The sequence below is a fragment of the Tupaia chinensis genome, unplaced genomic scaffold (genome assembly GCF_000334495.1).
Source record: "Tupaia chinensis unplaced genomic scaffold, TupChi_1.0 Scaffold000605_1, whole genome shotgun sequence".
Taxonomy (NCBI): Eukaryota; Metazoa; Chordata; class Mammalia; order Scandentia; family Tupaiidae; genus Tupaia; species Tupaia belangeri.
Genome location: NW_006160123.1, coordinates 2195637 through 2212333, shown reverse-complemented (window position 1 = coordinate 2212333; position 16697 = coordinate 2195637). Strand labels below are relative to the sequence as shown.

The 16697-nt window shown below is 44.9% G+C and overlaps 1 protein-coding gene across 1 annotated transcript in view; it reads left to right on the top strand.

Moving 5' to 3' along the window:
• CHP1 (calcineurin like EF-hand protein 1) overlaps positions 1–16697 on the top strand; it is a 50174-nt gene that overhangs the window by 26880 nt on the left and 6597 nt on the right. The window contains exon 4 of the mRNA XM_006158674.3: positions 3756–3883. Coding sequence (XP_006158736.1) covers positions 3756–3883 — 128 coding nt within the window. The remainder of the gene's footprint in view (positions 1–3755; positions 3884–16697) is intronic.

The window sequence follows — 16697 nt, the reverse complement described above, 5'->3', positions numbered from 1 at the left end:
CACCTGTGCTGGTTTTTTGGTTTTTTTTTTTTTTTTTTTTTTTTGTTAAGATTTATTTTATTTTATTATTACTTTTTAGTATGACCAGAGAGAGACAGAGTAAGAAAGTGAGAAAGCAAGTCGCCAGTTCTGGAATTCAAACCGCGATTAGCCATGTGGGAGTAGAACCTTAACCACACACCACCTGCTGGCCTCCAGCTTGAGTTTTACACCTCCAGGTCCAAGACTTGAACTGTGGTTGACTATGTGGGAGTCTAATGATGCAACCATTACACTCTTGCTGGTCCCTTTTTAGAGAGATTTTTGCTATAGGGCATGTATGCTTGTCGGAGAGACAGAGGCAGAGAGAGACAGAAAGTGAGAAATCGCCCCCAGGGGACTGGCAACACTGCAGTCCCTTTTCCATTCTCCTCTTAGGATTTTGGACATGCATGCAAACATGCCCAGTTTGAGTTCATTTTAAGTTGCAGAATGCTGGACTCAAACCTCAGTTGACTATGCGGGAGTCCAACAGCATAAATATTACCTCATCAGCTGATCTCTACAAAAAGGTCTTTTAAAATAGTATGTGTATGGGCAGGCAGGTAGTGTAGCGGTTGGAGCACTGGACTCCCACGTGGCCGACCACAGCTTGAGTCCTGGACCTGGCGGTTTGCTTTCTCACTTTCTCTATATCTCCTTTGATCAAAGTGAAAACTAATAATAAATAAACTAAATTTAAAAATATATTATGTGCAGGGCCAGCAGGTGGTGTGATGGTTAAGGGCATTGGACTTCCACATGGCCGAACGTGGTTCAAGTCTCAGACCTGGTGACTTGCTTTCTCACTCTCTCTCTCTCTCTCTCTCCTGGACAAATATAAAAATAATAATAATAAATGTAATTAAATAAATAAGTGTGTGTGTATATAATGTGCAATTATGAAAAATGAGAAAGGGGCTGGCAGGTGGCATAGTGGTTAAGGCGCCGGACTTCCATATGGCCAATTGAGGTTCAAGTCCTGGATTTGGCGGCTTGAAAATCACGCTAGTGGGACCAGCAGTTAGCGTAATGGCTATGTCGCTGGACTCCCATGTAGTCGACTGTGATTCGCATCCTGGACCCAGTGGCTTAAAACTCATGCCAGGCACGTGTGCGTGCATGCCCAAGATCCTGAGAGGAGAATGGAGGAGAAGGGATTGCGGCGTGACCATCCCCCCGGGGGGTGATTTCTTACTTTCTGTCTCTTTGTCTCTGTCTGGCAAGTGTACGTGCCCTATAGCAAAAACCTCTCCCACCCAAAAAAATAAAAAGAAAAGAAAAGAAAATCACGCTGGCATTTGTGCATACGTGCCCGAAATTCTGAGAGGAGAATGGAGGGGAAAGGATTGAAGGATGGCTGTCCCCTCTAGGGTGATTTTTCACTTTCCTTCTCTCTGTCACTGTGGCTAGCACACATACCTATGGCAAAAATTAAAAAAAAAAAAAAAAAATCTAGTTAATGAGGAAATAATAAAATCATGATGTGTTTACACAGTTATTATACAGACGTTTAAAATATTTCAAAATGTTTATATTAGAGAAATATTAAAAATTCTTGGGGCCAGCAGGTAGCCTGGTGGTTAAGATGCTGGACTCCCACATGGCCGATCATAGTTTGAGTCCTGGACCTGGAGGCTTGCTTTCCTACTTTCCCTTTCTTTCTCTGTCTCTCCCTGATCAAATTAACAAATAATCATCATAATAATAAGTGAAATAAAACAATTAAAAAAAAAACTCTTTAAGGGGCCGGCAAGTGGCATGGTGGTTAAAGGTGCTGGACTCCCACATGGCCGACCATGGTTTAAGTCTCGGACCTGGTGGCTTGCTTGCTCGCTTCCTCTCTCTCTCTCTGTCTCTCTTGGATCAAACTGGAAAATAATAATGATAATAATAATAAATAAAGTTAAATAAAAATAATTCTTAAAAAAAAAAAACAAAAAAAAAAACAACTCTTTAAAAAGGGGCCAGCAAGGGACCAGCAGTGGCACTTGACTCCCACTTACTTGATGGCAGTTCAAGTCCTGGAGCTGGTGGCCTAAAACTCATGCCAGGTACGTTTTGCCCTAAGGCAAAAACCTCTTAAAAAAAAAAAAGTATACAAAATTACTTGTGGAGTACGTTATTTATCCAAAAAGCATAGAAAAGTTACTGGAAGAAAATCTATTGTTGTTAACAAAGTTTGTAACTGGTTGGCAGAACTGTGACTTATGTTTTTCCTTCTATTTGTTTTTCCAAATTTTTAGAAATATGTTTAATTGCTGTCATTATTTATTTTTAATTTCTGCTGTAGGGCACGTGAGCTCACGGAGATAGAGAGGAAGTAAGAAAGCACATACCCCACAGGGGGGCCGGCCACGCTGCAGTCCCTTCTCCTCCATTCTCTACTCAGGATTTTGTGTGGGCCTGTGTGTGCTCAGTGTTTTTCAAGCTGCCAGGTTTAGGATTTGCACTGCGCATTCTGCCATGTGGGATCCAGGCACCTTACCCTCCATTCTATCTACTGGCCTTTTCATTGCTTTTGTAACTAAATATACTTTTATTTTAAAAAGCAGCTGTTCCATAATATGGCTTAATGTTAAAATACCCCTTCTGTACATTCTTGCAGAGGAGACATGGGAGGTGGTTAAGGAGTCATTGGTTTGAAATGACTAACTTGTTACTTGCTGCAGAGTTCTTTTCCTCTTTTTTTGGACAGGTTTTTTATATAGGGCATGTGCGCTCACCAGAAAGACAGAGAGATAGAAAGAAAGCAAGAGATCAACCCACCCCACCCCAAAGAAACCCCGCCCAAGGGGGATGGCCATGCCACAATCCCTTCTCCTCCATTCTCCTCTCGGGATCTTAGGCACGCACGTACACACACCTGGCATGAGTTTAAGCCACTGGGTCCGGGACTCAAACCATGGTTGACTACATGGGAGTCCAGGGACATAGCCATTACGCCAACTGCTGGTCCCTGCAGAGTTCTAAGCAGTGAGTTCTTGTCCTGAGTCCTAATTGGATAGCCCTGGCATGACTGTAAATCCTTTCTTCTTCAAAAGAGATATAGGCATGGTGGTTTAGGGTGCTGGACTCCCACATGGCCGACCGCAGTTCAAGTCCCAGACCTGGAAGCTTGCTTTCACGCTTTCCCTTTCACTCTCTCACTCTCTCACTCTGTCCCTTTCTGGTCAAATGAAAAATAAATAAATAAAGTTAAATAAAATAATTAAAAAAAAAAAGATATAAATAAAGGGGCCAGCATGGGGTGGTGGTTAAAAGTGCTGGATTCCCACATAGTCGACTGCGGTTCGAGTCCTGGACCTGGCAGCTTGCTTTCTCCCTTTCCCTTTATCTCTCTATCTCTGTCTCTCTCTGGTTAAATTTTAAATAATAATAATATTAGCAAATGGGATTAAATAAATAAATCTTTAAAAAAAAATAAATCATATAAGTATATCAGTAATATATAATCATGTAAGTAAATCAATAGGTCGTTCTGACCCTGGTATAAGTCTTGTTACGTAAGTCTAGTTAAATCATTTATAAGTGGCAGTCTATAACTGCTACCTCACAAAGTTGGTGTGGGTCTTGGAGATATTTTATGGGCCCTGACATACCATGCCCGTGGACAGAGACCTCAGTGCATGGACTTGCGGGTGACTGTAACTAACACTGTTGTCAATATAGTGAATGTATAGGAAATAACCACTGTTTGACATGATGTTCTTCTGTTCATGACATTTCTCGATCAGAGAGGACCAGGTAAACTTCCGTGGCTTCATGAGGACTTTGGCTCACTTCCGGCCCATCGAGGATAACGAAAAGAGCAAAGACGTGAATGGCCCAGAACCCCTCAACAGCCGAAGCAACAAGTTGCACTGTAAGGAGCTAAAGTCTTCTGACTTACAGTATTTGCCTTCTGTTTCTCTAAGTCATTGTTTACTCATTTCTTCAGTGAACTAGTGTTTAAAAGAACACAGTTGTTGGGAACCAGCAGTTAGCGTAATGGCTATGCCGCTGGACTCCTACATTATTGACTGCAGTTCGCGTCCCGAACCCGGTGGCTTAAAACTCATGCCAGGCGCGTGTGCGTGCGTGCCCAAGGTCCCAAGAGGAGAATGGAGGAGGAGGAGAAGGGATTACGGTGTGACCATCCCCCCTGGGGGGTGATTTCTCGCTTTCTGTCTCTCTGTCTCTCTCTTGTCTGTCTGGCAAGCGCACGCGCCCAGCAAAAAAAAAAAAAAAAAAAAGAACATAGCAGTTAAGAGGAAAGACTCTGGAACTGAACTAGTTGAGTCTGAATCCCAGCTCTACCCCTTTTTTGGCCACGTGGCTTTAGGTAAGTTACTTAAAATCTTTGGACCTTGGGCTAGGAGGTGGCATAGTGATTAAGGTGCTAGATTCCTACATGGCAGGTTGCAGTTCAAGTCCTGGCTCCCATGACTTGAAAATCACAGTGGGCATGTGTGCCCAAGATCCCGAGAGGAGAATGGAAAAGGGATTGCGGCATGGCCATGCCCCTCCCGGGGAGTGTGATTTCTCACTTTTTCCCTCTCTCTCCAGCGAGCACATATACCCCATGGCCAAAACCTAAAAACGAAAAACTTTGGGCCTCAGTTTCCTCTTCTCTGTGAAGTGGGATGTTAAGGGATCCCACAGGTTGTTGTGAGGACTTAATGAATTATATGTCAAGTGCTTCAAACAGTGCTGGCATGTATAGATACTCAGTAAGTGTGATCTGCAGCTATTATTGTTGTAATTCATTGAATGCCCGGGCCAGCAGGTGGCTTGGTGTTTAAGGCCTAGGACTCCCACATGGCTAACCGCAGTTTGAGTCCCAGACCTGGTGACTTGCTTTCTCACTTTCCATCTCCTTTTGTCTCTCTCTGGTGAGTACACATGCCCTATAGCAAAATTTAAATATAATAGTAAGTGGACCAGCAGGTGGTGTGGTGGTTAAGGTGCTGGATTCCCACATGACTGACCACAGTTCAAGTCCTGGCAGCTTAAAAATCACAGCAAATAAATAGATGAGTAAATAAGTAAATAAAATTTTAAAGGAAGTAAAATAATAATAAGTAAAATTAAATAACTATTTCTTAAAAATAACATCAATAATTCATTGAGTGCCTCCTGTGTGCCAGTCTCTGTGGTTAGTGCTGGAGTAAGAGTAGTGAACAAGACTCAGGCCACACTTGTCAGGAATAATGGCAGTCTTCAGTCCATTTTAGAATGCGATAGACAGGGGAAGCGGCAGATGACATAATGGTTACATTGCTGGACTCCCATGTAAGTCTACTGCAGTTTGAGTCCCGGACCCAGTGGCTTAAAACTCATGCCGAGCGCATATGTGTAAGTGCTCAAAAATCCCCAGAGAAGAATGGAGAGAATGGAAGAGAAAAGGATTGCAGCATGACCATCCCCCTGGGGAGTGAATTCTTGTCTGTGTCTCTGTCTCTCTGGTGAGCTCATGTGCTCAATAGCAAAAAATCTCTCTAGGAAAAAAAAAAAAAGAAAGTGATAGGCAGGACTAGCATATGGTGTAGCAGTTACATCACTGGACTCCCGCATGACCCACCATGATTTGAGTCCTGGACCCAGTAGCTTGAAACTCAGGCTGGGTGCATGTGCATGCATGCCCAAGATCCTGAGAGAAGAATGGAGGAGAAGGGATTACAGCATATCAATCCTCCTTGGGGGTGATTTCTCATTTTCCTTCTTACAATTTCTTTTCCTTTCCTTTCCTTTCCTTTCCTTTCCTTTCCTTTCCTTTCCTTTCCTTTCCTTTCTTTCTTTCCCCTCCCTCCCTCCCTCTCTCTCTATCTCTCTCTCTCTCTCTCATGAGTGCTTGTGCCTTAAGGCAAAAACCTCTACAAAACAAAACGAATGTGATAGACATCAGATGAGGCTTACATAAGGGTGGATAGCTGGAGCAGCGCAGGATTTAATTTTGTCCCCAGGCCTTTCGCCTGCTCTCCTTGGATAGCTGCGAGAGTTGCTTCTGCCCCTGTTGGTTCACGTATGATATTGCCCAGTCCCTTGCAACATGTCTCTAGGAAATTGAAATTCCATTTCCTTAGTATATTAAATTGATTGAGCCCAAGCCTCTCTCTCTTACAAGGGTGCAGTGGTGTACAGAGACGTTTGTGAAGCCACAGAAAAAATGGGCCTCGTCAGGTTTTTACTAATAACTTAAAAATAAAAGGTTTTTTTATTACTAAAAGAAATACAGATAAATTATACAATATAATGCCAAATTTAGAAACATTTGAAAATGGTGCCTGAGACGGACAGTTTAGTGTGCGGTTCTCAGGCTGTCTCCAGACCTCCGTGGGTATAGGAATGGAAACTCGCTCCTCTGTTGCTATGTCAGATGCAGTTTGAGAAGCACTGAAGTGTGTCTTGTTATGAGGACACGTCAAAATGTTTGTGGGGAAAGAGGATTAAAGTACAAGTTTATTTGGGGGCTAAAATCTTTTGAAATCCTTGTGTCGTTTTTTTTCATAATATGCATTTTTCATGAACTTTTTGAAGATTCCTTGTATATAGGACAGAGAAGGTGTTTGTTTGTTTGTTTGTTTGTTTTTATGGGGCCCTCTATGAAAGACCCACTTCATCTTCCTTAAAGGCATCAGCTCCTGGAAAGCACACTGCCCCAGGATCAAATCCCAGACCTGTCACTTTCAGGTACCTCCCTAAGCCTCTGTCTCCTTATCTGGAAAATGCAAATAAAAATGTTCTACCCTTGAAACTAAGACCCTAAAACTGCTCTGAGAACTCAGCAAGACAGAGCAGATAAAATCCTTCAGCAAACAGAAGTATTTCTTTGTCATTTATTTATTTTTGTAAGAGGTTGTAGCCTTAGGACGCATGTGCTCTGAGAAGGAAGTGAGAAATCACTCCAGAGGGTGGGGGGAATGGCCACGCAGCAATCCCTTCTCCATTCTCCTGCTAGGATCTTGAGAGGGCACGCATGCACTGCGATTTTCAAACCACTGGGTCCAGGACTCTTAACTGTGGCCTACCATTTAGGAGTCCAGAGATGTAACCACTATGCCATATGCTGTCCCCCCTTCCCCATATTCTAATGGCCAAATATTTAAGTGGTTGGAGCCTAAGAGAAAGACCCAAAGTTTCAAGAACTGCTGAGGTCACAAGCTGTCGGTCGCCAACGGTCCCTGACACATGCCCACTGTAAGAACCCCACTTCTTTCCAGGGCCTGGCACGATGAGCCTGGGCAGTCAGAACCTGTCCTGCAGGGAGGACCCAGCTCCTGGCTCCTCCTTGTGGAGGCTGAAAGCTGTGGATGTTTACAAGCCGGTTAAGAGAACAGTCAGGGGGTGCAGACAAGTCCCCCCAGACCCTAGCTGCTGGGAAACCCATCAGGTATCTCCTGCTAGCTCAAGAAGAGGGGGCTGATACAGGGGTTTCCTCCAGGGTCCCCATGAGAGATGGCGCCTGAAACCTGGACGCGAACCCAGGCTCCACGTGGAAATCAGGGGCACCTCACTGTCCCGAGTGGGAGACGCCAGTGCTGGCCCACTGCCCACGTCCTAGCAGGTGGCTGCCCGCATCCCCACCCAGGGGGAACTGAGGTCAGCCCCGGAGTTTAGGGAAAGGAAAGTAGGCACTCCGCTGCCCCAGGCTGCAGAAGCTCCCGCCCCCTCACCCGAGCGGAGCCGCTGGCCCATGGGGGGCTGCCATGCCAGGGCGGGGCGCCAGGTGCAGTGGGCGTGGCAGGGCAGCCTGGGTCCGAGCTCCCTCGCGGCCCCCTTTATTCATTTTTTAAAGAGATTTTTGCTATAGGGTGTATGTGCTTGCCGGAGAGACAAAGCAACAGAGACAGAAAGTAAGAAATCACCCCCCATGGGGGATGGCCAGGCCACAATCCCTTCTCCTCCATTCTCCTTTCAGGATTTTGAGCATGCATGCACATGCCTTGGGTGAGTTTTAAGCCCCTGGGTTCGGGACTTGAACCATAATCAACTACATGGGAGTCCAGCAACGTAACCATTACACTCTCTGCTGGGCCCTCCTTTTTTTTTTTTTTTAAGAGAGACTTTTGTTATAGGCCATGTGAGCTCACCAGAGAGACACAGTGGGAAATCATCCTGCAGAGGGGATAACCATGCTACAGTCCCTTCTCTCAGGATCTTGGGCATGCACACACATGCGTCCAGCATGAGTTTTAAGCTGCCGAGCCCCAGACTCGAATTGCCGTCAACTACGAGGGAGTCCCTTGACATAACCATTATGGCATTTGGCTCTTCCCAGCATGAACTTCAAGCCATTGGGTCTAGGACTTGATGCACGGTTAGCCATGTGAGACTCCAGCCATGTAACCATTATGCCATTTGCTGCCCCCCCCCAAGAGATTTTTGCCTTAAGGTGCATGTGCTCGCCTGAGAGAGAGAGACAGACAGAGACAGAGAATGTGAGAGAGAAAGTGAGAAATCATTCCCTCCCCCACCATGGGGGTTGGCTACGCAGCAATCCCTGCTCCTCCAAGGATCTTGGGCACAGTGCTCTTGGTATGAGTTGCAATCCACCGGGTCCAAGACTTGAACCGCAGTCAGCCATGTGGAAGTCTAGTGACATAACTGTTAAACCATCTGTTGGTCCTTACAGAAGTGTTTTTTTAATTTACTCATTTATTTCTTTGATGAAAGAGGGAGAGACAGACAGACAGGTACTGCTGTAGGGTCTTTATACCGAAATCCAACCGCACCTAGTCCGGATCCCTGGCATGTGCACATTGGACATGCTCAGCAAGGTCCTGGACCATGACTCCAGGACTTTTCCCATGTACATCCAGTTTTGTCACTGTTACACCACTGCCTGGCCCCAGGGAAGATTTTTTTTTAGGAATTATTATTATTATTGTTGTTAGAGGACACATGTGCTAGCAAGAGAGAAAGAGACAAAGGCTCATACCCCTGTGTGGTGTCGTCATACCACAATCCTTTTTCCTTCATTTTTACATCCTGTCAGGATTTGGGATTCACATGCACACATGGCCATTCTCTCTTTCAAATCACCAGGGCTAGGATTTGAACTGTGGTTGGCCACGTAGGATCTAGTTTCCTATGCATAGCCCCTAACCACTACCCTATGGGGCTGGCCCCACTTATATTTTTGAGTCAAAATAGTTAAATATTACTCAGCTTTACTAAAAGACCATGTACCTCTGTTTGTTTGTTTGTTTGTCTGGTTTTTTTAAGAATTATTTTATATAACTTTATTTATTTGACCAGAGAGGGACAGAGTCGGGGCAGGGGAGAGTGAAAAAGCATTCCACCAGGTCTGGGACTCAAACCTCAGTTGGCCACATGGAGTCCAGCACCCTTAACCACCACACCTGATGTGCCAGCCCCAAGATGATATATCTTAATGAAGAGCAGGAAACTTAAATACAAATAAAGATTGAATGTGAAAGAAAATAGACTCTTGGGACCAGCAGATGGCATAATGGCTTACGCCACTGAACTCCCATGTAGTTGACTGTGGTTTGAGTCCTGGACCTGGCCACCTAAAACTCACACTGGGCACATGGGCATATGTGCCCAAAATCCTGAGAGGAGAATGGAGAAGAAGGGATTGTGGCATGCCCATCTCCGGGGATTGATTTCTCACTTTCTGTCTCTCTGTCTCTCTGGTGAGCACACATGCCCTTTAGCAACCAATCTCTCTTTAAAAAAAAAGTCACATTTCCTTTGGTTTTTTATTAAGCAAATGTTTAAGCACTTATTATATACCAGGTATTAAATATTTTAGGACCTGGATATAGTGATGAATAAATGAGGTGAGATCCTTAACTTCACAGAGTTTGTGATCAACTAAGACAGACAAAGACAAATGAATAAACAAGATTTATGATGGCGGCAAGTTCTTTGAAGAAAGTGAGTAAGGTGAAATGAGAAGGTGATGGGGGTTGTCATAGCCTTACTTCAGAGAGAGATATCAGTGAAAACCTCCCTAGGGAGCTGAAATTTGAGCTGTGAGCCAGACTTGCCAGGAAGAGACAAAGGAAACAGCTTAAAGGCCCCTTAAGTATTAGAGAACAAAGGAGCCCAGTGTGCCTGAAGCATTATCAAGAAAAGAGTGGGACCAGCAGATGTCACAGTATGGACTCCCACGAAGTCCATCGAGGTTCGAGTCCCAGACCTGGCAGCCTAAAACACACTGGACACTTGTGCGTGCCCAAAACCCCGAGAGGTGAATGGAGGAGAAGGGATTGCAACATGGCCACGCCCCTGGGGGGGATTTCTTTCTTTCTATCTCTCCAGCACGTGCACACACCTCATAGCAAAAATCTATCTTTTTTAAAAAAGAGAAAAAGAGGGGTTGGCAAGTGGCATGGTACGTAAGGGCGCTGGGTTCCCACATGGCCGACTGTGGTTCGAGTCCTGGACCTGGCGGCTTACTTTCTCACTTCTTTCTCTCTCTCTCTCACTCTGTCCCTCTCAGATCAAATTGAAATAAACAAATGAATAAATAAAGTTAAGTAAAATAATTCTTTAAAAAAGAAAAAGAAATGAAAAAAAAAGAAAAGAGCGGTGAATGATATGGGAGGAGGGCAGAAGTGATGGTAGGTAGCTGACATCGATTGAGCTCTTTTTTTTTTAAAGATCTTTTGCTGTGAGGCACATGCCCTTGCTGGAAAGAGCCAGAGAGAAAGGGAAAGTGAGATTTCACCTCTTGGGAGGATGGACACACAGTCCTCTCTCCTTCATTCTCCTTTTTGGATTTTGAGCACGCTTACACACATGCCCAGCATGTTTTTCCAGCCACCAGGTCTGGGGCTCAAACTATGCAGTTTGCCATGTGGGATCTCACGCCTTAATCACTGTACCAGCCCTAATTTGACCTCTTACTGTGTGCCAAAAGTGTTTTTTGTGGAGCCGGCCCCTAGCACAGCGGTAAAGTGCTGTGCGCTGAGAAGTACGACTGAACACAGGTAGAAACTCAGCCTCACAGCTTGAAACAGCCCGGGCGTCTGTATGTACTGCCCAAAATCCTAATGAGAAGGAGAAACAGGAAGGAGGATTGAGGCATGACCATACTTACTGGTCTCTTTCTTTCTGGTGAGCTCACACGCCCTCTGGCAGTAAACACAGAAACAAAGTGTCTCTTGTGTACTAATTCCTGCAGTTCCCATCCCTGGTGAGGCAGTGTTCTCAGGTGAGGTCACGCTAAGTAAAATGACCTCCAAAGTTCCATAAAAGCCAAGGCAGACGGGCACACCTTGCCAGTTGAGGTTATTAAGGGAACTCATGGACAGAAGCAAGATCTTGGGCATCTGCAAGACAGATCTCGGTGCCTTTCACCCCAAAAGCATCTGCTGCTATAGTCAATACTGGAGGGTGGTTTGCGAGAGCAGTGGGGAGTATGTGCAGGGAGGCATTTGAGCAATGTGCAGAATGGTTTCATGTGTCAGTACCATGTCTTGACTATGATCAGGGCTGTGCCGCTCCGTGAATAAGACAATGGGCTTGTGTACTATTCGCTTAGACTGCATCTACCCTTTGGAATGTAGTCAGGGAGCTTTGTGGTGAATTATTCTTCTAGGTGGCAGATTAGCTTCAAGATAGAGTCACTTTAAATCTGCCACAGGTGGGTTATGCTAGTTCTCACGTTGCTGATAACACAGTGTGCATATAAGGCACAGCGAGGTTAAGTAACTTGATTTTGTTCACAGAGCTAGTGAGTGTCGGGGTTGGGATTCAGCAGAGCTAGAGCCTGACTGCACAGCCTGTGGCCTTAACATTACTGCATTTCTCTGACATCTGTGTCAGGAGCTCAGGAGGGGGCTCAGAACTGGAGATCCATGTTTGGGGGGTCTTTAGCAGTAGGTGACATTCATTCATTCATTCATTCATTTATTTTTTAAGATTTATTTAAATTGTATTTATTATTATTTTTTAATTTGACCAGAGGGAGAGAGAGAAAGTGAGAAAGCAAGCTGCCAGGTCTGGGACTCGAACTGAAGTTGCCCATGTGGGAGTCCAGCACCCTAACCACCATGCTGGCCCCAGTAGGTGACATTTAAAGTCAAGGAGCTGTAGATGTGAGATCGCTCAGATGAGTCCAGGTTGTTGGGCCAAGAATGGGTACAGAGAAGGAGCGGGGAGAATAAGAATCTAGGGAAACGGAGAGGAACAGATAGAAGGATTTATGGACCTGCTCTCATGGCCTCAGTCATTTCTGCACTTGACTGTTCGTTATCTTGGGAACAAGCGACATTTCTGCTCATCTAGGGCCAGAGCTAACTGACAGGAATCCAAGTCAGTTAAGAAATAACTGCTACTTACAAGAGGGAGGAAAGCTGTATAGATGAGGAGGGGCCTTGGGGGGAAACTGTACTGTATGATATCGCAGTGGTGGATACAGCACTGACTTGTCAGGACCCACAGAAATTTAAAAACGAGAAGTGGAACAGTGGGAACTTTAGACCTCAGTTAATAATGTACCAATATCTGTTCATTAACTGGAACATATGTACCAGACTAATGTTAATGGGGCACGTGTAAGGGATGGGGCATGTGCTCAGTTTTTGTTTAAGGAGTAACTGCTGGGGCCAGCAGGTGGCGTGGTTGGTAAGGTGCTGGACTCCATCATGGCTGACCACTTTGAGTCCCAGACCTGGCTGCTTTCACTCTCTCTCTCTCTCTTTCTCTAGTTTTTTTTGTTTGTTTGTTTTTGTTTTTTTGAGAGGTTTTTGCTATAGGGTGTGTGCGCTCGCCAGACAGACAGAGAGAGACAGAAAGCGAGAAATCACCCCTCCAGGGTGGGATGGCCATACCACAATCCCTTCTCCTCCGTTCTCCTCTCAGGATCTTGGGCACGCACGCACACGTGCCTGGCTTGAGTTTTAAGCCACTGGGTCCAGGATGCGAACCGCGGTCGATTACATGGGAGTCCAGCTACATAGCCATTACACTAATTGCTGGTCCCTCTCTTTCTCTATTAAGATTTTTTTTTTTTAAAAGGAGTAACGACTGCTGTTGCAAAGAGGTAATGTCAGGTGAGCTCTCTGGTTACTCCTCTGCAGTTCAGGTGGGCCAGTCACAATGGCACAAGGCGGATGGTGCCCAGGTTCCCAGCCAGCCTAAGCAGCCTGGGCGCTGTGACGTCCACCTGTGGTGCTGGCTGACTGGGAGCTAACCTCCCCCACCTCACCCCCATTAGGGTATATACATGAATAAAAGCAGTTTAGGCTTCTCTAAATACTTTGGCAGGAAAGGATATAAATGTTTGTTCCGGTTTCCTAGTTAAGAATTCAGAAATGGGGGCTAGCAGGTGATGTGAAGGGTTAAGGCGCTAGATTCCCACATGGCCGATCGTAGCTCAAGTTCGGCACTTGACAGCGTGCTTTCTCATTTTCTTTCACTCTAGTAAAATTAAATTTAAAAAATAATAATTCAGGGGACCAGCAGGTGGCATGGTAGTTAAGGGTGCTGGACTCCCACATGGCTAACCACAGTTCAAGTCCTAAACCTGGTGGCCTGTTTTCTCACTTGCCCTCTCTTTCTTTCTCTTGCTCTGTCCTTCTCAGGTCAAACTAAAAAATAAGTAAATAAATAAATAAAGTTAAATAATAATAAAATAAAAATAAAATAATTCAGTAACAGATATTTTACAGATTATAAAGCCGATTTTTCACCCCAAAATCATCCTAAAGATTGCTTAGTAGGTGACACATTTTATGGTATCTCTAGAACGATGACAGTGTATATAGGCATGCACGTGTGTGTAATTTGGGAATACGTCGAACATATTCTTTTATGAACACTTATATCCTTATCTGCTTTCATTAGGAGTCCAAACCTCCTAAGCTTATACATTTCTCAAATTTGGTAAAAAATAGTTCTCAGCTAACCAAATTAAAGAGAATAGAAAATGGTGGCATGGTGGTTAAGGAGGCTGGATTCCACATGGCCGACTACATGGTTTGAGTCTTGGACCCAGCAGCTTGAAAAACACATCAGGTGCGTGTACATGTGTGCCCAGAATCCTGAGAGGAGAAGGGATTGTGGCATGGACTTTTCCCTTTCTTTCCCTCCCTGTGACTTTCTCTGGTGAGCTCATGTGCCCTATAGCAAATTAAAAATATATACCTAAATAAATAAAAATTATTTATATACACACATACACACATGCACATACTAATATATATAAAACAGAAAACATCTCTCTCAGATACTGTTCCTTCTCCAGAATTCTGACACATGCTTTCCAAAGAGTAAGTTAAACTTTTCTAAGATTTTTCTTCAGCTTTTAGTAGACTTGCCCTTTTATTTTGAGGGAGAGGGGTATTTAAAACTGTAGATCTTCATTCATGTTTTCATGCCCTTGTACCTACTAGTAGCTCTACCGGAGTGCCCAGCCTGCCTCAGAGTGCCCAGCCTGTGAAGCATGGACACAGACCTCGAGTGGGAGCAGCAGTGGATTTAGAAAGAAAAGACACATAGCACACACACAAGTAGAGAAAAGCTGGGATTGAGTGGTCTGGGCATCTCTGATGAAGATCGCTGTGGCTCTGAACTGTTCCCAGTTCCCAGGTTTATTGTTTTATAGAGCAGGGGAGATGGGAGAAGTGGAAGTAAAGCCAGGCATTTTCCATTGTCAGCTGGAGCTGTGGAGCATCTTGCATCTGTGGTTCTAAGCAAGTCTCCCCTGGTCTTCTCTGACTGACACACAGCTCCCTTTCATTAACACTGCCCTGCAGTACGGAAGTAGATCACGTCCTTGGTAGATCACGTCCTTGTTAGAACTTTCACTTGCCCTGCAGTGTGAGCATAAAGACCGTATCTACTTTGTTCAGACAGTAACTGCCCATCTGTGTGATCCCCAGGTCCACAGAAATTTGCCTCTATCATTCTCTTTTCTTCCTCCATATTTCCAATATATTGTAACATTTAGAATGTCTCAGAGTGAGTAATATATGTTCACTCCTCTATTTCATTGGGAAGGTCATAATACATTTTTCTTTTTCTTTTTTTTTTGGAGAGGTTTTTCGCTATAGGGCACGTGCGCTCACCAGACAGACAGAGAGAGACATAGAGACAGAAAGCGAGAAATCACCCCCCAGGGGGGATGGTCACACTGCAGTCCCTTCTCCTCCATTCTCCTCTCAGGATCTTGGGCATGCACGCACACGCGCCCAGCATGAGTTTTAAGCCACCGGGTCCGGAACGCGAACTACGGTCGCCTACATGGGAGTCCAGCAACATAGCCATTACGCTAACTGCTGGTTCCCCTTGATACATTTTTCTATAATTTTCTATGCAAAAGTGCGTCATGTCTTTCTCAATGACCCAGTAGGTAGTGAACTCCTAAGGACAAGGCCTAAATCTGTGCTTTTTTTTTTTTTGGTTAGATGGTGCCCCACAGTCCTTTTCGCTCCATTTCTCTATCCCATTGGGATTTGGGGCATATGCACACACACGCTTGCCATGTTTTTCAAGTCCTGGACTGGGATTCAGCCCTTAGTTGATCATGTGGAAATGTGGGATCTGGCTCTCAGGACACAGCACTTAACTACTGTGCTACTGGGCCAGCTCTAAATCTGTGGATCTTTTGTTTATATATATTTTAGAGAGATTTTTTTGCAATAGGGCATGTGTGCTTATGGAGAGACAGAAAGTGAGAAACCATCCCCAGGGTGATGGCCTCGCTGCAGTTCCTTCTACGGGCTTCTCTAGGGATTTTGGGCATGCACGCACACACGCCCAGCAAAATCTCAACCTGCTGGGTTCTGGACTCGAACCACAGTTGCCCATGTGGAAGTCCAGCAACACAACCACCATGCCATCTGCTGGTCCCAGTCTGTGGATATCAATAACTGTAGAGCAGTGGATTTGAGCCTTTTTAAAATTTATGATAGAGCGTGAGAGAGAGAGAGAGAAAAAAAAAAGGCATGTTCCCTCCACAGGGTCTGGTCATGCCATGATCCCTTTCCTCTACTCCTCCACTCCTCCACCTCTTCAGATCCTGGGCACGTGTGGACATGCCCGGCACGATTCAGGCTGATTCGAACCATGATCAACAAGTGGAATCTGGCTTCTCTTGAGCAGTGCACTGCCGCTACACCACGGAAATGTGGACCTTTTAGTATTTGTAGTAAGTACCCTGTTAAAACCAAAAATCTAGGACCAGTAGATGGCATAATGGTTATGGACTCCCACATAGTCAATCACGGTTCGAGCCCCACACCTGGCAGCTTGAAACTCAACTCTGGACATGTGTGCATGTGTGCCCAAAATCCCGAGAGGAGAATGGAGGATGGTGGTGTGACCATTCTCTCTGGGGGACGATTTCTCGTTTTCTGTCTCTCTGGCAAGCACACACGCCCTGTAGCAAAAATCTCTAAAAGAATAAAAAAGAAAGAAAACCAAAAATCTTACTAGCATACTTGAAAGTGATCCAGAGCCTCTAGTTCACACTAAATTCACCTATGCAACAGGACAGTCACTTCCTCAGTGATGATTTCTCACGCCTGTAAAATCAGGGTGTCACCACAGTGTCCTCTTGTAGCCATTCAGTGACGTGGCAGAAATCTGAATGATTTTCGCTTTTTTGAATTCTCTCTTACATAGACACAAGCGAAGCTCTCAAACCATCCTAGTGTCTAGGAGGCGTATCTATTATTAGAGAACATCTTGGCCTTTTTATTTGAAACTCAAGGTTTTTT